This window comes from Rutidosis leptorrhynchoides, unplaced genomic scaffold (assembly GCF_046630445.1).
Source record: "Rutidosis leptorrhynchoides isolate AG116_Rl617_1_P2 unplaced genomic scaffold, CSIRO_AGI_Rlap_v1 contig548, whole genome shotgun sequence".
NCBI lineage: Eukaryota > Viridiplantae > Streptophyta > Magnoliopsida > Asterales > Asteraceae > Rutidosis > Rutidosis leptorrhynchoides.
In genome coordinates, this window is record NW_027266772.1 from 38,760 (window position 1) to 60,221 (window position 21,462).

Consider the following 21,462-nt stretch of genomic DNA (forward strand, 5'->3'; position numbering starts at 1 on the left):
ATTATTATATTTTTTTTCCTATTCTTAATTAAAACGGACCTATATTCTTTTTTCCTCTTCAAACGGACATATTATTTAAAAAATTATTCCTAATCAAATTAATATATATATATTATTTTTTTCAAATTTATTTATTAAACTATTATTTTTAATAAAATTTTGTTGTATTCTTTTTTCCTATTCCTATTTTTCAAATAATAGGAACGACTAAATTGATTAGATGCAATTATAAATTTTATTTATGAAATAAAATCTTGATACATCATTTTTGTTATATTTATTAATTTTGAAAACAAAATAAATTTTTTAATTCTAAATAGGATTGTAGATTTTGAAATAAAATCTAAATAATTATAATCGATAGAAAGTTAAAATAATTTCCTTTTGATATGATATATGATATATATTTAATATAAATAATTATTATATAATTTATATATTTAAATTATTAATTTCTAAATGTACAGATTTTCCATTGATTTGTTTATCGATAAAGAGATTCTTTCATTTAGTCCTCAAAGATTTAGATATAAAAGAAGTCACATTTACATTTTGTATGGTCCGACCCAACTAAATCCAAGTTGCTTCATGGTCCCACTTTTCTTCAACAATTCTCTCATCTTTGCAGCCTCTTCCCATTGACAATTAGTTGCATATAGATTTGACATAACAACATAAATAGACGCCGGATCGTTGTTTTCCATTTGAAGGAGTAAATTAGCAATTATTCTTCCTAACCTTAGGTTTCCATGGGCAGCACAAGCACTGAACAACGCCCACCATACATTTAAATTTTCTATATCGATATTTTTTATAACTCTTTCCGCCATCAAGATACCCTGCTCGACCAAGGAGGTCAACCATGCAAGAAAAATGATCTTCTCCAGGCCTAAGCCCATAATCCGTCACCATGGAGTTGAAAATTCGCATTCCATCGTCGACTAAACCTGCGTGGCTGCAAGCAGAAAGAACAGCTGTAAATGTGGCTCTATCAGGGTTGATGCCATTATCATTCATAGCCTCGAAACAACAAGCGGCTTCCTTTCCTTTCCCATTTTGCGCGTAAGCAGAGATCATGGCATTCCAAGAGATTACGTCTCTGTCGGGCATTTGATTGAACACATTCAAAGAAAAATCCAAAACTCCACATTTAGTATACATTGTGATCAACGCATTTCCTAAAGACTTCTCGTTGAAAAGATTTCGAGTCAATATATAACCATGTATCTGTTCCCCATGTCTCAAGGATGGGATGGAAGAGCAAATCGTCAAAGCCATGGTTAGCGTATATGCATTTAGCCTGAGTCCTGATATCAGCAAGTTTGAAATTTTTTCTAAACCCTGACCTAGATACCCATTCAGCAAACATCTGGATAATATAGAATTCCAAGAGATCAAGTTTTTCGTAGACAAGTCAGTGAAATATTTAATAAGCCTCTTTGACCTTTCCATGTTTAGAATAGGCAGACACCATGCATTGGAAACATGATTATCCAATATCAGTCCATGCCTAAAAGAACGGGCATGAAATATCTCCACGTGTTCTAGAAATTCAGAATTTGCCAACAAACTTCCAAATGTAAACTCATCCGGTAAATGTCCTTCCCTTTGCATTTCAACATATGCTAAGATTGCCAACCTGTCAGATATTCCTTGTCCGTAACTCAATATCATTGTATTCCACGAGATGAGATCCTTGTCTTCCAGTGCCTCGAAAACTCTTTCAACAGCATGTAAATCCCCACAAGAGGAATACATAGTCATTGCTGCATTACTTACCGAAGTAAAGCTTTCAAAACCAAGCTTGATAGCTTTTTTATGTATCTGATAAGCGATACTTAAAAAAGGACAAGAGCTCATCAGAGTAACAAAAGTCAATTCAGTAGGCTTGAAGCCAGCTTCTAACATCTTCCTGAAAATCACCAAGGCATCTTCAACTCTTCCTATACTAACTAATCCGTTTACATCACATTATAGGTTATCTGATCATGTACAAAGCCCTCTGCTTCTTCAAACATCACGAATGCATCTGAAACTTCTCGAGAATTAAAGTTCATGGAAGTCAATGCATTGACTACAGAAGGTCTAACCAAGAACCCAGTCTTGATTACCAATGAATGAACTTGCCTCCCAAAATGCACCAGCTCCTCCTCACACACACTCAACAAACTAGCAAAGCTATAATTATCATGCCTAATACCTAACACATGCATTTCTCTAAACAAGTCAAACGCAATCTCTTCATGCCCATTTTCTACACACCCAGTGATCATTGCATTCCACACTGGCAATTCTCTGTTCGGCATTCTATCGAACACCTGAAAGGCATATCTAAACTCCCCTAACTTGATACACGCAGACAATAATGTTGTCCAGGAATATACATCTGGGGTTTCGATTTCTTCGAAAACCCTTTTAAGGGAATGCAAATCGCTCGCTTTCGCATAGAGTGAAAGGAGAGTGTTGGCAACGTGAGAATACGATTTGAGACTAGATTGTATAACGCAGGCATGAAGCTGGTTGCCGAAGAGGGTGTTTCGTAGATTAGCACAGGAATTGAGGGCTGTGGAGAGAGTGTAATGGTCGGGCCTGAGAGATGGAGAATGAGAGGAGTGAATTTCGTCGAACAGGTAGAGAGCATCTTGGTAGTTGCCTGAGCGATTAAGCTTTGCTAGTTGAGAGTTAAGTTTTATGAGTTGTTGTGTTTTGGAGGGGTTTTCTGTTATGGTAGTTATGGTTTTCAAGCAATGAGACAAGTTTGTCATCGAAGTTCGAATGCATCAAAATCTGAATTTGACAACAAAATATAGCAATTTCATTCCTCTATCTATCATACCATAAAAAAAACTATCTTTTAACACTCTAAAAGTAAAAAATGCCCATAAAAAAGATGTCTTAAAAATTCAAGCTTTGCCGATCAGAGCCCGACTCAATGGTTAAGGCGTTTCCCACTTAGATCGAGTCCTGAAAATCGTACATAACTTTTTTTTGGTACATGAAAAACATAAAAGGCAATGAAAGCTACAAAGAATATATGCCAAAAGTCTAGTTTTTTTTGCTGTTTAAATGCAAATTGATAACAGAAAACTTGATCAACTTGTATTAATATTATTATTGTGGTTAGCTCTTGAATGATCTGCTTCATCATATATCTCCTCCTGTATAAAAAACCAATAGTGGGATTGATCAAAATCTTACATTTTGATTTATAAAAAAATTACTAGTTAGGAAGAAGACATTAATAAGCATACTTGCAAAAGCTCTTCAATGACGTCTTCAAGCGTTATAATGCCAATGGCTTCTCCTTCTTCAGCAAGGTATTGAAGTGAGTTATCATCAATCTGCAGAACTTCCGAGTCGTAATCTTTGGTCCATTTCTTGCTCTTTGTGGATCCTCCTCTTGAATAATCACTACTCTTCACCTTCTTCAGTGATAATTTTCGCTTTACGCGATTTTCTTCTTGTTTTTTTTCACCATCAATGTCCACTCGAACTTCTCTAGCTGAATTAATTGATAATACAGAGGTCATTGTCATTGATTAAACCCGGATCGAAAATATGATACAATAATTACTAGAAGTATCAAGTATGTATTTCAATACACTCTCTCCGTAGAATAGTAGTCTCATTTCCTTATGGGGACATGAAAATAGTACTCGATAGGCAAAAGGAAATGCGGCTACTGTTCTGATACTGGTATAAATTAATATTGCCTTACCATGATTAGTTGTGCCTTGATCAGTACTGGCAGACTGATCTGCAACGTCATCAGTTTTCTGTTTTACGACAGCAGCCATATGGCTATGACCTTTCTGGAACTCGTTCAGTATGTCATACAAAGGCATTGTCTCTGAAACCCTGGAAGGTAACAATATCCCAAGCTTAATTCGCATTTGGCTTTTGTAATATACAATATTGTCAATGTTGGAGGATATATAACTATATCGCGCAACCTCTAACAGAACAGAAATGAAATCCTAGCTCGTAATAGTTAGATTTTGTTAAAGGCTTTCCAGGATTCTGAAAAACTGCAACATTCCACTTCCAATAGGCTATCCTATATACTGCTAGAAAGTTCTAAATTGTCTGAAAAAGAGCATATATATATATATTTACAAAGCAAATAAATACCATGGAATCCTTCGTATTGTAGCATTCTTTACAGGTATCTCATCTTCAGAATGGATGGTTAACAAGTTCTTCGCCTACGAAAACGAATTAAGAAATTATATCTCTGAAAGTTAATTAAAGAATGGGAAACTATATTTTATGCCACCAACTAATCTGATTCAGAAAGAGATGCCGAGCTGACTTAATCATCCAAAGCATGATGACGAGGAAAATGTCACCGACACTTTTGAGCTGATAAATGCGGTTAGTAATTTACACGGTGGCATTTTCCTCGTTTTCGTGAAATTTGGGAGGCATAAAAAGTACATTTTTCCCATAAAAGAAGGCATTTTTAACACACAAAAAGGTGTGTTCTTTAATTACCAGTATAAGTCCAATTACGTTTGTTGGTCGCTCATAGTAAACTGGAATTCTACTATGCCCTTTCTCCGAGATCAACTTCATCAAATGCCTGTCGAGTTTAGTATTGATATCAACCGCAAACGCTTCGGAAATCGGAGTCATTGCGTCGCTAGCTGTTTTCGTAGTCAGTTCGAGTGCTCCGGCGATAATTGTCGTCTCATCGTGTGTCAACTCCCCACCTCTGCCTGCCTGAATGTCCAATAAGACATACATAGATAGCAACAAATTTTCTACAACTGTTCGAGAGCTGGTCCTAGCCTGTTCTGGTTCTCTGAACAGGAGTTGATCAATCCAGGACCGGAACAGAAGAGAAATCGTTAAAACGATTATTGATCGAGATCCTAGGAAGTAAATAAAATTACCTCATTTCCATGGAAATCAACTAATGTTTTCAACTCAGCTCGACGAAAAAGAGCATCATGTCCTTTACCCAACAAAAGGTCTAAAAGCTGGAAAAACAACATTCAGTATATGGATCATCACATTAGAATATAAAATATATGGCCTGAAATCTCATTATTATATATATAGCTTTAAAAAATGAAGATAGTTAAACAGAATATTGCAATTAATGTTATTATTAATTAATTAATTTCACTTACTTTGCTAATTGGATAAGCGATTGGAAAACAAATCCAAACGAGAACCTGAACGAAAGGAGCTGCTACTGCCCCTATAGCTAATCCATACCTTGTACAAAGTGCTTGAGGTATAATCTACATCCCAAAGTTTATTAAAACATAATCACTAATTAATTGGAAAATAATGAGAAAAAATCGAAATAATTAACGACAAAATAAGAAAAAAAAGAAGATAACCTCTCCAAACAGAAGAATCAAGGTCACTGAAATGAGAATAGCGCCCCAAGCCGTTATCAAGCCATCCAGAAATATGGGAAGAGTCTAATTAATCAAGAGATAATTAAATTAACAAAACAAAAAATATATATATATTTAATTTGAACTCGATCTAATTAATTAAATTCCTGATTAGTACCTCCATAGCAGCTGCATTGGAAATTAATAGCGTGCAAAGCAACAGATGCTGTTTTCTCACAACCGGTAATATCTTCTCTGTTAAACAATATTAACATGAAAATAAGTAAATCAGTCCATTTAATTGAAAAAAAAAAGGAAATCAAGGCAGTTCGCCGAGTGGTTATTCGAGTACGCTCTCATCTTGGAAGTCGAGAGCTCTCTATGGACGCAATTCTTAAAATTGCATTGGTTGGGGATGACTACCCTGTAGTCCAAATTGATAAAAACAGAGAAAAAGGAATAATTAATGAATGAATTAATACATACTAGCATGTTTACGATCAGTTGGAGTTCCAGATTTGGCAAGAACTTCAAGCTCGACCAAACTCATAGACATGAGTCCTAAAGTGAGACCAGACATCATACCAGCAAACAAAACCAGACCAGCTATGATCGCGATCCATACGAAGAACTGTGTTTCACAGCACGTATACTCAACTCCCATTTTTCTCTTTTAAACAAACAAACAAACAAACAAACAACTGATTAACTAATTAATACTTTCAGGGATTAAGAAATCCTAATGGGGAAAGTTATAAAGCTAGCTGTAGAGTTTTAATACATGATGAAAAGTTAATCAATAGGCACACTTGGCCAGGAAAGGAAAGTTCATCATGATATAAAGACAGAATAAAATCCTATTCTAAACCTCAAAAAAATCCTATTCTTACTTAGTTTGTCAGCATATTTTATTTTTTAAAAATAGAGTTGAGCCTTCATTGTCACTTTTTAAGCTTTCTTTATACGTATCTACAGTTTGGTTTGTTAGAAAAATTGACTCAGACTCGATTTGATGATGTATACTACTCCGTACCAAATACATGACTTTTTTCAATCTTATGTTCATCTAAATTGACATGTAACTAGTCAATAATTTTTTCTAGATATATGTTAATTTGGATGTTTTATTCATCCAAATTAACATATATCTTGATATAAAGGGAGTATTATATATCTCGCTTTCTTTTAATTACCAATATAGAAATCATAAGACATGTCTAAGTATTGGATTTTTTTAAACCTCTTTTTCTTCAAGTGATATCTTCGAATTAATTTTAAAAAATATATATGAACTGATTTTATCCATTTAATTAATCCTCTCATATATTTAGGTTTTTTTTTGTTTTTATTTTGATGCACTCTCATATATTTAGTTAATACGGCATGATCAAATGAAAAAAAATCAATTCGAATTTCTTTATATTAATTTGAAAAAGTATATTATAAAAATTAAAAATATATTTAAAGTACTATTTTCGTCTCAAAATATATGTAGGAAAAATATTGAGACGGAGAGAGTATATGAATTGTGGCACGGAAGGAGTAAGATTTATACTAGGTAAAGTCATAGATTTATAGGAACAGTTTACATTTGTTGCTTTTTCATGGTCGACCTTCTTTAATAACCCGTAGTGTGGTCCTAAATAATGCTCGCTTATGTGTGTATATACTTGTCAATTCTTGATTGAGAGATAATGAAAGGAAAATGGTAGAGGTAATAGTCACAAGATATTTAATTAAAGCAATCGATTAAAAATCTATTCCATCGTCGACAAATATCTAGATGTTGGACATACAAGAAAAGAACCATCCAGTAGATAAAACAAATTAAGTGAGATTGGCACATATTTTTTTTAAGATACAAGTAGTATCGAAAAATAATGATAAATATGAATCGATAATATAATGAAAAAATATTTTTGATAGACCATCTACGATTTAAATACATTTAATTAAATGGATAAAAATTAAACATATTTTTTATTATTATTTTAATATTGCACCGCGAATTTTTTGAATCGTATATAATTTGATTTTATAAAACTCATTAAAATTGGATAATAAAGTTATAGTTTAAATATGTAAACAAAGACTATAAAATAGAGTATGAATATTATTTTTGAAGAGACTTCGTTACATTATTTAATGAATTATACAAGTATTTAAGAATATTTTTAAAAAATATATTTAATCAAAAGAGGGGAGAAAATTTTAAAAGGTAAAGTGGCGTGGGGAGTTTACGAGGTGTTAATCGATGAACTCTATTTTGATGGATTTTGATGATTCAAAAGGCCATTTAGGGTCGACTTGATGCTTTGAGTTTGATTATAAAGTCAATTTTAGCAATTATTTAGTAATAAATAAAATGTCTGCTCAATCAGTTTAAGTTTTGGGTTTTCTGTCAGAATTGAGGATTTTGTATGCTGGCCATATTTCTTGTTCCTTTTGACTTAGTCAAGCTACATTATGCATTTGGAAGTTGTTATGGAGGTTTCTGCAAGTTTGCAACATGAGAAGATGAAAATGGCTGCTGCTTTAGCTTATTTCAGTTTACGTTCAAACAAGTCCAATAGTTCTTTTAATTTCCAGTTAAGAAAATGAAGAAGTGAAGTTGTAGAATCATTTAGTATAGCATTTAGAAGTTTTCTGCAATGATCTTTCCCATCTGTTATGGCTGCAACAAAAGGTCAACTCCAAAGTCAACAACTGAAGCATTTTGTGAGTTTTTTATCTGATTTGACGAAGAAGAAGAAGAAAAATGTTACCGCAGTCTATCTACTAGTTATCTTTCATCTACTAAGTGAAAAATCAGAAAAAAATAGTGGAGAGCAAGAAATGGTCGAGCAACAGTATTATGTGGCATTTTCTTAAAAGTGGTCCTAAAAGCACTTTTAGTCTAGAATTTCCTACATGTAATATCTGTATTTTTAGTATTTTTGTAATCAAACTTTATGACGTCTAGAGTTGGTAGAGATTAGTATATAAGGTTTCTTTTCTTTCTTATTCAGTTTATGAGCTTTTAGTTGAATGAAAAACAGATCTGAGTATTTTTCATTAAAAGTTCATCACTTTTCTTTATTTTTATAGGTTCAAAAGTCTTATTTAGTCTGGTTGCATGGGTATTTGAGTGTAGCTTAGTACTAAAACCGAAACTAAATTAGTATTAGGATTCAAACACTTTAGATGCCAACATTTAGACACAGATTTGAATCAAATCATTGCACAAGTTCAACTATCATTCTTTTAGTTACAAGATCTTACATCTATTACTTCATTGTTCTGTGTTATTTCAGTTTGCACATCAATGGTTGTAATTTCTCCTAGTTGGAATTACAGGTGCTAACAACAGTGGTATCCAGAGTCCTAGATTATCGATTATGAGGAGAAACAAAGGAGAAGATGGCTTTAGTCTTGCCAAACACAGGTAATGAGGGAAATAGAATAAAGAAGTTTTGGTGGCTGTTTTGGGGTTGTAGAACAAGGGGTTAGTGAGTTACCTGTAGGAATAGAGCCTATAGAGGTACAAAGGAAGAAGAGACAAGATGATATAGAGAAAGATAGGAGGACACAAATATGGTTGAGGAGTGTCATAGACCTGAGTGTGCTGAGAAAGGTTGTTTGCTGCAAATCCGCAAAAGAAATTTAGGATACCTTAAAATTAGAATATGAAGGGACTGTTTTGAATAGGAGAATTAGAGCTAAGAAGGCTGAGAAATTTTTTGATGATTATAGGATGGGGGATGAATAAACTGTTAGTGTAGCTAGGACTACAATGATGGACATTTTGCAGCAAATGAAGTTCTATAACATACCTTGGAATGAGGAGAAGCTAATAGATAGGCTGATGGAGAGAATGACTAGGAGGTTTGAGTCTATTATTTCAGCATTAGACAGGGAGTTTAACAAGGATCCATAGTTGGTGAGTTTAGAGGAGATTTTCAATGCACTGAAGATTCATGAGAGCAGATATGGGAATAAGGAGGAGAAAGAAAAAGCTCCAACATTCAAAAGTGAAAGATTTAGGCAATTACAGATACCACCAATCACCATACCAATAAATGAGTACCAGTCAAGCCAGAAAAAACTCTTGGAAGCTCTCAAACAAGCTCAACTAGTCCAAGTTCAACCTATTACAGAACAAAATGATGCGGCAACAAATGCCACAAACCTATCCAGTTTACCAGAATACATCATATCAGCTTAACCAAGCCTATCAAAACCAATCCTATAAGCAATTCAACCAAAGGCCACCAAACCAAACCTATCAAAACCAGTCTTATCAGTAGAATCAACCTTGGTGACCTAGAGGATTTAGAGGAAGAGGTTTCAACAGCTTTTAGGGACAAAAGCCACAGAACTGGGGTAATTTTCCAGAATGCTGACATTGCAAAAAGCATAACCATTCAAAAGCAAGCTGGTTTTGGCATGAAATGGCAATCTATAGCTATTGTGGGAAGAAGGGCCACACAGATGCAGTCTGCTATAATAGATGGTGTGATGACCAATAGAATCCATAAAAATAGACAGTTTAGAAGGTTGCCACCAATCCATCCCTTAGAGAGGCAGAATCAACAACAACAACATCCAAATCAGAATGCCAACTTCACACCATTAGGACAAGCTCAACAACAACAAGCAAGTTATGCTATGGGACCCTTAGCTCTCCACATTCAACATTGGCAAGCTCTAATAAACACAATGTCCTATCATGTAACTCAAGCCATCATTGGATATCTAGCTATGCCACAGATAGCTTATCATCAAGCTTGTCCAAGTCCAACAAGCCCTGCTACTAATCTTGAAACTCTTGCAAGCCAACAAAATGTCATACATCCTCAGACTCAAGAAGCTAGAAGTTCTCAAATGAGTCAAAACAGTGAAAATCAAGTAGAGGAAAGTGCCTTTGTAGTGGAAAGTTGTTCCGTGAGCAGAATTGAAGAGAAGAAGAATACATGGATTATAGACAGTGGCTGCTCTAATCACATGACCATGAAGGAAGCAACATTTATGGAAAAGAATGAAAATGTTGTGGTTGCAGTCAAGTTTGGAAATGGAGAAATGGTGCATGTAGAAGGAAAAGGAACTATGGAGTTGGAAACAAAAGCTGGTAAGTCCATTCTGGAAGATGTCTATTATATTCCTATATTGGATCAAAGTTTGATTAGTGTAGGAGAACTATTGGAGAAAAAAATATGCAGTTTACTTTGAGAATGAAGAATGTCTGATATTCAATGCTAAAAGGGATTTAGTCCACAGAGTTCCATAGATCAATAGAATGTTCAAGATAAGAATGGAGGATGTTGAAGGTACTTTTTATGGCAGCATTGCTGAAACAACACAGTTGTGGCACATGAGATTTGGCCATGCTAGACTAAATAATATACTGACAATGCAGAAGATTGAGGTGGTCCAAGGCATTCCAAAACTTTATGCAAAAATGAAGAAGGTCTGTGAGGCATGTGCAAAGGCAAAGAGTCAAAAAGCATCATTTCCATAGAGTTATTGGAGATCAACTCAAAAGTTGCAGCAAATTCACACTAATGTGTGTGGTCCAATTGAAGTACCATCTATTGCTGTTAGTAGGTACTACTTGGAGTTCATAGATGGCTTCACAAGATACTTTTGGATTTATTTCATAAAGACAAAGGACCAAGTTATTGGCATGTTCAAGAAGTGGAGAGCACAGGCTGAAGCTGATTATAAGTTAAGATGTCTTAGAAGTGATAGAGGTGAAGAATATACCTCAAATGAAATGAAAGCATATTGTGAAAAAGAGTGTATCTTTCAGCAATTAACTGTGCCATACCGTCTAGAACAAAATGGAGTTTCAGAAAGGAAGAATAGAATAGTTGTGGAAATGAGAAAATCTCTAATGTTTGGAATGAATGTTCCAAGAAAGTTTTGGACTGAGACTTGCAACACAGCAGTATACTTACAGAACAGGCTACAAAGTAGAGTATTAAACGGAAAAACATCTTGTGAAATGATGTTTCACAAGATGTTTGGTGAAAAGCCTAAAGTACATTATTTAAAAATATTTGGCTACATATCCTATGCTTAGATTCTAGAGCAAAGAAGAAAGAAGATGGAAGAAAAGGTTGTAAAAGGGATTATGATGGGGTATAGTTCAAGACAAACCAAGAGGTATAGGATCTTGGATCCAGTAAAAGAAAGGATGATAATCATAATGAGTGCAAGATTTGATGAAAATACTGAATTTGAGTGGAATGAACCAACTGTGAGTGAGCCAGGATGAGTGTTTTGTGAGATGCCAATGCAACCAATTATTGATGAGATATTGAGTGAAACCTCATCTGATCATGAGAAATCACCAGCTTCTCCTAATGAGTTTGTTCATTTTGATGCAGGTACACCACAATCAACTCCAGGAGGAGTTAACAATGTTCCAACACCATTGTTGAACTCTCCTGTGACTGAAGGAGAGAGCAGCAGAACAAATGAAGCTTCTGATTCACTAAATTCAGGAGGAGCAATCTCAAACAATGATAAAAGTTCATAGGATCCTGGAACTCAAGCAACAGACATTGACACTACAACACCAAAAGATATACAGCATAAGAGGAGAAAAAGCTTGAAGACTGTGTATGAACATTTAGAGCCAGCTCCAAATCTTGATATTTTGGAGTTTATCTCTGTTGTTGAAGACTTTCCTGATGCACAGATGGAGGAAGTAATGTCTGTCAGCATTGAGCCAAGGGCTTACAAACAAGTTGAAAAGACTACAGAATGGAGAGAATCCATGAAGGAAGAGATAGATGCTATACAGGAGAATGAAACTTGATTTCTCTGTGAAAAGCCTTCAGAGAACACCAACGTTATTGATACAAAATGGGTGTTCAGAACCAAACTTAATGTTGATGGCTCAATGAACAGGTACAAGGCAAGACTTGTTGTGAGAATTTACAAGCAAGAATATGGAGTAGATTATGAAGAAACCTATGCACCTGTGGCAAGACTGGATACAGTAAGGTTTTTATTGACTATGGAAGCAGACAATAGCTGGAAAATCCATCAAATGGATGTTAAGAGTGCATTTTTGAATGGAGTACTTGAAGAAGAAGTATTTATAAAGGAACCTAAAGGATTTATAGTTCTAGGAGAAGAAAGAAAGGTGTATAAACTTGTCAAGGCTTTATATGGCCTAAAACAAACTCTAAGGGCCTGGTATTCAAGAATTAACTCTTACTTGTTGGAGAATGGATTTGAGAAGAGTCAATGTGAAGCAACTTTATATATCAAGAATCAAGGAGGAGATAAGCTGATTTGTTCCTAGTATGTTGATGATCTGTTGTTTATTGGTACTACACCAAAGCTTGTTGAAGACTTTAAAGAGATGATGGAACCAGAATTCAAGATGACAGACCTTGGTTTCATGAAAAACTTTCTTGGTCTTGAGATAGAACAGAAAGAAGATGAGATCTTTGTGCATCAGAAGAAATATGCTCTGGATATGTTAAAGAAATTTCAGATGGAGAATTTTAATGAGATCTCTATACCAATGGAGGTTCAATTGAAGCTGCAGCCAACAAAGCCTGGTGAGGAATTTGATTCAACTGTCTTTAGAAGTATGATAGGATCCTTGATGTATCTGTGTGCATCTAGGCCTGATTTAGCTTGCACAGTTAATATGCTTGCTAGTTGTAGCTCTAATCCATCCAAGGAGCATGCTGCATATGTTAGAAGAATTCTTAGATTTTTGAAAAGCAGCTGTGACTATGGTTTATGGTATGAGAAAGGTGGAAAAGGAGAATTGCTTATGTTCTGTGATGCCAGCTGTGGAAATGAAGAAAAATATAGAAGTAAAAGTGGTTATTGCAGCAGTTTTGGTTCAAGGATCTTCTCTTGGAGCTCAAAGTGTCAGAAAATAGTTGCACAATCAACTGTAGAAGCTGAGTACATTGCAATCAACTTGGCAGCAAAATAGGCCTTGTGGATTAAGAAGATTCTGATAGACATTGGTGAGTTGAAAGAATTATGTGTGCCAATCTACTGTGACTCCAGCTCTGTAATCTCTATGAAAAAAAATCTAGATCATTTCAGAATAAAACATGTGAACATCAAGTACCATTTGGTGAGAGAGTTGATTGAGAAGAAAGAAATCATAATGGTGTATTATAGAACAAATTTTTAGCTAGCAGACATTTTCACTAAGTCACTTCAGAGATGGAAATTTGACTTTCTTGTAAAGTTGATTGGAATGCACTAATCAAAGGAGGAGTTATTGGAAGAGCTTGTTTAGCAGAGCTTGCATTCCAACAACTATTAGAAGAGTTGGCAAGTTCAACATTGAAGAAAGATCAAAAGAAGAAGAAGACTGGTAGCTTGTAGAAGAAGAAATAGAAATGTGCAATGGAGAAAGCAATTAAAAAAGGGATTCAAGTCTTTGGCAAAGTTCTTCTGATAGAGTTGGAGAGCTGCAAGAAGAAAGAAATCAAGACAGTGTCGATTGGGAGTAATGTAGAAAAGATTGAAGATGATTTTGCAATTGTGTCTGTGGAGGATGAAACAACACATTGGAAAATGGTTGAGGACCTTGTTGTCTCTGCATCAAACATTGAGCATGCTGCTGGAATTTCTAAAAGTCGTGAAGCCTGAAACACAATTCACTTTCCACCGGCCGAAGTTTCGATTTGCGAAGTTCATGGCATGGATAATGATCGTGACAACCTCAAGAACAACGACATTGTGTTTAATTGCATCGCAAATCAGCCAATCGAAAAGCCCCAAATCAACTAGGGTTCTAGGTTACTGTTTCATTGCTCAACTTTCTCTTTCTTCCGAATAATTAGGGTTAGCTTATCTTTTACTATACTTGATGGATTTTGATGATTCAAAAGGCCATTTAGGGTCGACTTGATGCTTTGAGTCTGATTATAGAGTCAATTTTAGTAACCATTTAGTAATGAATAAAATATCTACTCGATCAGTGTAAGTTCTGGATTTTGCTATCAGAATTAGGGATTTTGTATGCTGGCCATATTTCTTGTTTCTTTTGATTTAGTCAAGCTACATTATGCATTTGGAAGTTGTTATGGAGGTTTCTGCAAGTTTGCAACATGAGAAGATGAAAATGGCTGCTGTTTTAGCTTATTTCAGTTTAACTTCAAACAAGTCCAATAGTTCTTTTAATTTTCAGTTAAGAAAATGAAGAAGTGAAGTTGTAGAATCATTTAGTGTATGATTTAGAAGTTTTCTGCAATGGTCTTTCTCATCTGTTATGGCTGCAACAAAAGGTCAACTCCAAAGTCAACAACTAAAGTATTTTGCAAGTTTTTAATCTGATTTGAAGAAGAAGAAGAAGAAAAATGTTACTGCAGCTTATCTACCCGTTATCTTTCATCTACTAAGTGAAAAATCAGAAACAAACAGTGGAGATTAAGAAATGGTTGAGCAACAGTATTATGTGGCATTTTCTTAAAAGTGGCCCCAAAAGCATTTTTAGTCTAGAATTTCCTACATGTAATTTCTGCATTTCCAGTATTTTTGTAATCAAACTTTATGACGTATAGGGTTGGTAGAGATTAGTATATAAGGTCTCTTTCCTTCCTTATTCAGTTTATGAGTTTTTAGTTGAATGAAAAACAGATCTGAGTATTTTCCTTTAAAAGTTCATCATTTTTCTTTATTTTTACAGTTTCAAAAGCCTTATTTAATCTAGTTGCGTTGGTATTCGAGTGAAACTTAGTACTAAAACCGAAACTAAATTAATATTAGGATCCAAACACTTTAGATGCCAACATTTAGCCGTAGATTTGAATCGAATCATTGCACAAGTTCAACTATTATTCTTTCAATTACAAGATCTTAATTCTATTACTTCATTGTTCTTTTTTATTTCAGTTTGCAACATCAATGCTTGTAATTTCTCCTAACTGGGATTACAGGTGCTAACAACAGAGATATGCATATGCTTTAAAAAAAAATGAGATAGTAAGCATATGTTGCGAGATACTTGTAATTTTGGTACTGAATACTGATAGCTGAGCCTGATCATGCTGCTATGCATACATTCAAAAATGGTTGTGGATAAAGGAAATGAGATTTTTACTTTCTTGTTACTAATATTTCAAGACACCAATTGAATCGATTCATTCAAGAGTAGTATGATATATATACACACACTTAATTTACTTAATTAATTAATTGCAATTGGTGTAATTTTCTTTAGTCGGAACTGGGATGGAAATTAATATCCCATAAATTTCCTCCTATACTGGAATAGTTCGAGATTTTCTGGGGTTGTATTTTGTGGTACCACTATAATCCTCTATTGCCATTATCGTGGGCTATTTGACTTTCTTAATCAATATATATACTACTATACCTCCCTCTGATGGCCAAAAATAAATAAATAAATAAATAATAATAATAATAGCAACATTAATTTTTCAATTAGTTATTTACAAAATACCGAAGATTTTCTCTTCTTGCAGGACTTTAATGTTGATTCTCTACTCAAGTTTGTTGAACAAGTTAGCACACCTGTTGTTACTATCTACAATGCCAAGGACAAAAGTACCTGATTCGCCCATGGATGGATAGTGGAGAGTAGTAAGGAGCACGCGCCTTCTCGTATGGCTATAACAGTTCTTGATCAAAGAGGAAAAATGACTTTGATAAGAGTGGTTGAGCGTCTACGGCCTACCCAGGCCAGCAAGGCTCTCCCAAAAACCGATAACTAGGTTAGGTCTTGGAGCGTGGACACGGATCTGGGATGAGAGAGAGAGTGGATGTACGGAACCTAATTAGTGAGTTGTGGTTGCGGATAGTAGAGTGATTATGTCCCCTTGGCAAATGTCCCATCATAGGGTATTTATAGGGATTATAAGGTTTCTCTAAAAAATGACTATTTTGCCTCCGAGTGAGAGTCGAAAGAGTCGGGAGAGGGAGGCCGATAGATCCGTGCCGAGACAGAGTAACTATCAGGCTCTGTCTAGGGGTCTCGGAGCTAGCAATCCTATCGGGCTCTATCCCTAGACGAGATCCTCCTTGCCGACTCGCGTCAGCCACTCTCGGGCTCGATCTTTCCGAAAATCATTAGCCCACTTTCTTTTACGAAGATTCATCTTTGTGTAAGAAATGAGTTTGAACAGGGCCTTTCGGAATGTCTCAGTCCGATCGGGGCCAAGAGAGTCGGCGCCACGAGAGAAGGTCTCGGCGTGCACTATGCTTTTAGCTCGTCGTTGCACGCGTACTTCATGTCGTGGACTTGTTGTCGCATGTATCCATATGATATGCCTTGAGAGGCTTCAAAGTGGTGTGCGCACTTCATTTTAAGGTTGATAGGATGCAAATCGTTCGCTGTGTTGGGTTGATTTCGCCTTCTAATGATCCAAAGAAGGGCGAACCGATCGAATTTTTGGAGAAAAAGGGTGAATTGAATTGATTTGGAAAGAATTGAATTGATTTGGAAAGAACCAAATTGAGCCAGTTCACTGTGGTGGTTCGGTCGAAGGAGACCGGGTTGGGTCGTGCTCTGTGATTGGGGGAGACGAACCGATAGGCCACGAGTCGACCTGGGTACACGGATCGATGCAATATTAATGCATCCCAAGTCCCTCCGTCTTCCACTTTGTGTACAAGTTATTTCATCATGCTTTTCGCCCCTTGTAAATAGGGCCCCCCCTTCTCATTTCTCTATTTTCAGAAAATTTTGTCGAAGCTTTACTTCCTTCAGAGAGACAGAGCTCGATTAGCAAGAGAGAAGCCGAGAGCATTAAACTTCATCGACCTTTCTCCCTACTTTCTTCGGAGTCCTTCCCACTTCTCAATCTCTTTCCATATCAAAAAGCGGATCCACTCTAAAATGGCTTCCAAACATTCCAACTAAATCCAGCGAGGTACCTCCCTCTTTGTCGGACTTGCCCCCGAGCGCTAGGCCAAGAGCCGAGCCAGAAGAAAGGCCAAACAGTCTTCCACTTCGGCCTCGCTCCCATTGAGCGTCGATGACATGGTGGCCTTGCAAGGGACAAAGTCAACCTCCGGCCAAATCAGATATCCCAAGATGTCGGGGTCTGGGAGCGAGCGCCCGACCACCGGTGGGAAGGGCCCGTCAGCAAAGACAGCCGCCACCATGGTGGATAGGGCTTCGACCGGCGGGAAGAGGCCGACTCTGGCGATACTGCAATCACTCGACTTGGAAGATAACTTTTCTAACCTTTAGTCTCTTTTATAACGTAGATAATCGCAAGCTTATCGGCACTTATCTTTTGGAAAAATCTGTATTGTATTGGTTTCGCTTGGTGGCTTCTTTAGGATCTCAAAGCGTGAGTATTAGCACTGACAGTGAAGAGACCGAAAGTGGATCTGAGTGGAGTGATTCTGGTGGTGATGGTATTGCTAGTGATCGGCAGTTTGAGGGAGAGGTCGACGACCTATATGAAGATCAAGAAAAGCAGGTCGATGACTCGGAGTCATATGAGGCCGATAAGTATAGTGAGGACGAGGAGGAGTTGTTGTATGTTCTAAATGCTGAGGAAGAGATGCCGATCCTCCCAAAGAGGGAGGCTGATATAGGCTTCACTGAGATGAGCATTATCAGCTCAACAATCATGGAACAAAGCCAGTTGAACGAGTGGCTCGAGCTATACGGTTTTTCAGAGGGGTCTTATAGTTTTGAGCTGATGAGTGCCAATGAGCGAGTGTACGACTGGCCGAGAAATAGGATGGCAATGTTCAAGGCTCATCTCGATCACGGTCTGAGGGTTCCATACTCTAGCTTCTTTGTGACTTTGATGAATAAATAAAATATAGTTCCTTACTAATTCATTCCAAGGGCTATCGACATCATCCACGTCTTCAAAATGCAGTGTTTTATGGTTGGCGTCGAAGCTTATCCTCGACTCTTCCGAAGCCAATGGAAATTAAGGAGTTTCCTATCGGACCTGAAGAGGTCAAGAGAAGAGCCGATAAAAAGGCACTCAGAGCCAGGAAAGGCAAGAAAGGCTTAGCCATTGGCTCCTCTTAGAGAGGCAAAGAAAGCTTTTCGACTCTAATGAAGAGGATAGCCAACAAGCCAATTTTGAGGGCGAAGATGCTAAAGCAAAGGCCAACGATTTTGATGGCAAGAAGCCGAAGGGTAAGAAGGAACCTGGGAAAAAGTAGTGGAAAGGATGGTTGGGCTTCCACAATAGGGGTGGAACCAAGAAGATCTTCCCAGTCATAAAGAGGCCGTTGAACCAGCATTGGCGGGGTCATTACGGCATGATGAAGGGCCCAGTAGACCATAGGCAAATGTTTCGAGGGACCTTTAGAAGCAAACCAATCCGGTTTGAAGATCTGAACTCGAACGAGAAACGTGCGCTCAAAGCGTTGATAGAGGGGGCCAGAGATGAAGATAATTTGGGTAGACTTGATGAGTGATGCCAATCTTCGTCGGTTCAGAAGGATGGCGGCAGATCTATCACGTAAGTGTCGGGTCAGCTCGTCGTTTCTTCTAATTTGCCTAGGTTTTATCGATCTTCGTCCAGTGACTAGCAAGGATTTGATTCAACCGAGAAGATATCGGGCTCCGTCTTTCCCGTTGCCAAGGCCCGATGAATCTTACTATCTCCTAGCATTATCAGGCTTTCTCTCAGTTGTGGAGAGAAGATCCGATAATCTTATTTTGTTTATCTTTTCTTACAATTATTTTCAGTCATCCTTCGAATCTAACCTTTTCGACATGTGTCTTTTGCAAAGAGCCAGGCTCTAAGAGAGAGGGCAAAGCAAAAGAAAAAGCAGCATGCCCGGATGAGGAAGATCAACCAGAACAAAAACAAGGGGCCGGCCTAGCAGGTGGAGGCCGACGATGATGTTGAGGGGCCCCGAGGCACCAAGAGGAAGCCCGATCTTCCGAAAACCTCCAATGCTGCTACCATAGTCGGGCTCCTTGCTGCCAATGCCCTGACAGACGAGTCATAACCGCCAAAGAAGGCCAAGATGGATTCAATGTACTGGAATTCGGCATCCCCTTTCCTAAAACCGCGTCGATCGTCGAATATATGGGGAAGGCGGTGGGCTTTGTTGGCAAGACTATCACTAAAGGGGATCGGGCCCTTCCCACCTAGAACTCTGTTAAGCATCTGTTCGAGTTTGCCTGCGCGCTCTCCAAGATGGTAAGTTTTAGATTTATCGGCCTTCTTTCATAGTCGAAGGTAATGTTAGGTTCCTTTATCGCATGGGTTCAACTTCTATTTAAGTTTTAGCATCAGAACTTGAGCAAGGGTTGAAACCATGGGGATAGCGGATTTCTACATTCTCTCGGTGCCTGTCCATTGTCTTAATTTTGCTATGTTATGCCATTGATAGGGTTTGTTACTCTTATATGAGTTTCAGAATATAGGCTTAGGCAGAGGTCAAGCTCTATTATATGGCATATTGCAGCAAAATAGGTGTTTCTCTTGGGATTTGTCTCCTTTTAATTGGCGAGTAGAGGTCGAGGACAATGCTATGTTTTTATCACCGATGGGGGTTCAACTCCTATTCAAAACACAGTAATAGAACTAAGATCTCGCGACTAAAAGGATGATAATCGAATTTGTGTAGATGATTTTATTCATTATGAGGCTCAATATTGGAATCTAAAGTGTTTGGATCCTAAAAACTAATTTGATTTCGGTTTAGTTCTAAGGTAACACTCAAAATACCAATGCAACCTAAAGGCTATTTGAAATTGAAAAACAAAGAGATGAACTTTTTTCAAAGGAATTTGCAGATTTGATTTTCATTAACCTAAAAGCTCATAAAATAAAAAGAGTAAAGTTAAGGACCTTTTATACTGATCTAAAACCACCCTGGACATCATAAACTTGAATTATAATATTGAAAAATGAAAGAAATTACAACTCAGAAATTCTAGAGGTAAAGTACTTTTGGGACCACTTCTAAAAAAGTGCCACCTAACTATTACAGATCGGTTTTCTTGAGCACCACGGGTTAAAACACGCTGACATTTTTGTAAATATTTAAAATGGAAAGGGCATATTAGTAATTGAACAATAAAATCGATTTTTCTGATTGGTTATAAAAATGATTGGACCGATCGGTCCACTCATTTCTTCTTCTTCTCCGAGACAACGCGATTCTCTTCTCTCTCCCGATCCCGTCTCTGCTCAACATCGGTCGAGACGATTCCGGCGACGACTGCCTCCGTTCCATATACCGGTCGACTCCATTTGACACGAGGATCACGGATATCCGGTTAGATTTTCTTAATTTGTCTCCGTCAACGATTAATTGGGAAGAATCAATTTAGGGTTCTTCGGTGAAAATTAGGGGTTTTGTCCGATTCTTATATATATTAATCTAAGTTGTCTCGCGATCATTTCTATATAAAAATTAGACTTAAAAACGAATGAATTCGAGGTTAATTTTACCTCCAAAGTTTCGGTGATTCCCGAATCTCCCTGAATTCGTGTGCTTTGCGTTTGTAGAGATTAAAGGATGCTTGGGGATGTCGAATTGAAGTCCAATTCGATGGAATTTGGCCTTAATACAGTTTTTCGTTCGGGTTGACCCACGATCAACGTTGCTGGATCAGAATTTTGATCACAGTTCCGTGCTCCTCGTTACTCCATCTACAACATACTGTGATCTCGCGCAATTCCGATAAGGTTCGAAATTTAGACAATTTAATTAGACGATTACGAAAAATTAGGCAGTTTAGATTTTCCGTAGTTTGATACGGATAGATTTTTGAACTGAGAACAAATGTAATTGAATTGTAAGAATTACCTTGAATTGATATTGATTGTTGGATGAATTTTCTGAACTTTGATTGTGAAGAATTTTGTGAGACGGAGGTATTGTTGTATACTGTTTGCAGAGAGACGTAGAGACTGCAGAGAATGTTGTATGCAGAGAAGTGAAGAAGAAGAAGAATGTTATAGGAGAAGAGTGTCGGTGTTGGGAGACAAGATTATACTTGTGGGTCCCACCATATTAATTGGAATTTATATTATAAGTCAATGGTCGGTCCTTGTGGGCCCCGCTCCCGACCGCATTGATTCGATCGAGGCGGCGCCGACTTTACTTACTTTAACTTAACTTTGACTGCAAATTATTCATTAATTAAAACATAACGATATAATCATTAAAACAAAAGTCGTTT

General features: G+C 36.9%; 2 protein-coding genes and 1 pseudogene across 2 annotated transcripts; 1 reads left to right on the forward strand and 2 right to left on the reverse strand.

Annotated features, from left to right (window-relative positions):
• Nucleotides 1–545: 545 nt before the first annotated feature.
• On the reverse strand, nt 546–2,765 carry LOC139884399 (pentatricopeptide repeat-containing protein At3g49740-like; annotated as a pseudogene).
• Nucleotides 2,766–3,092: 327 nt separating this feature from the next.
• LOC139884400 (DUF21 domain-containing protein At2g14520-like) lies at nt 3,093–6,015 on the reverse strand. The gene is made up of 10 exons (XM_071868438.1): nt 5,838–6,015; nt 5,530–5,606; nt 5,352–5,435; nt 5,136–5,249; nt 4,896–4,982; nt 4,495–4,722; nt 4,132–4,205; nt 3,719–3,858; nt 3,252–3,502; nt 3,093–3,158 (listed from the first exon to the last, which is right to left on the reverse strand). The coding sequence occupies exons 1-10, from the start codon at nt 6,013–6,015 to the stop codon at nt 3,093–3,095; spliced, it is 1,299 nt and encodes a 432-aa protein (XP_071724539.1).
• Nucleotides 6,016–12,705: 6,690 nt separating this feature from the next.
• LOC139884401 (secreted RxLR effector protein 161-like) lies at nt 12,706–13,296 on the forward strand. Its single transcript, XM_071868439.1, has one exon. The coding sequence runs from the start codon at nt 12,706–12,708 to the stop codon at nt 13,294–13,296; it is 591 nt and encodes a 196-aa protein (XP_071724540.1).
• The last annotated feature ends 8,166 nt before the right edge of the window (nt 13,297–21,462 follow it).

Excerpts from the sequence above, each read along its gene's own strand:
- LOC139884400 (XM_071868438.1), bottom strand. The coding sequence starts at position 6,015 with ATGGGAGTTGAGTATACGTGCTGTGAAACACAGTTCTTCGTATGGATC. Across the intron at positions 5,607-5,837 it reads AACTGATCGTAAACATGCTA|AGAAGATATTACCGGTTGTG; the intron begins GTATGTATTAAT and ends ATTGTTTAACAG. Across the intron at positions 5,250-5,351 it reads TGATTCTTCTGTTTGGAGAG|ATTATACCTCAAGCACTTTG; the intron begins GTTATCTTCTTT and ends TTTGGGATGTAG.
- LOC139884401 (XM_071868439.1), top strand. The coding sequence starts at position 12,706 with ATGATGGAACCAGAATTCAAGATGACAGACCTTGGTTTCATGAAAAAC.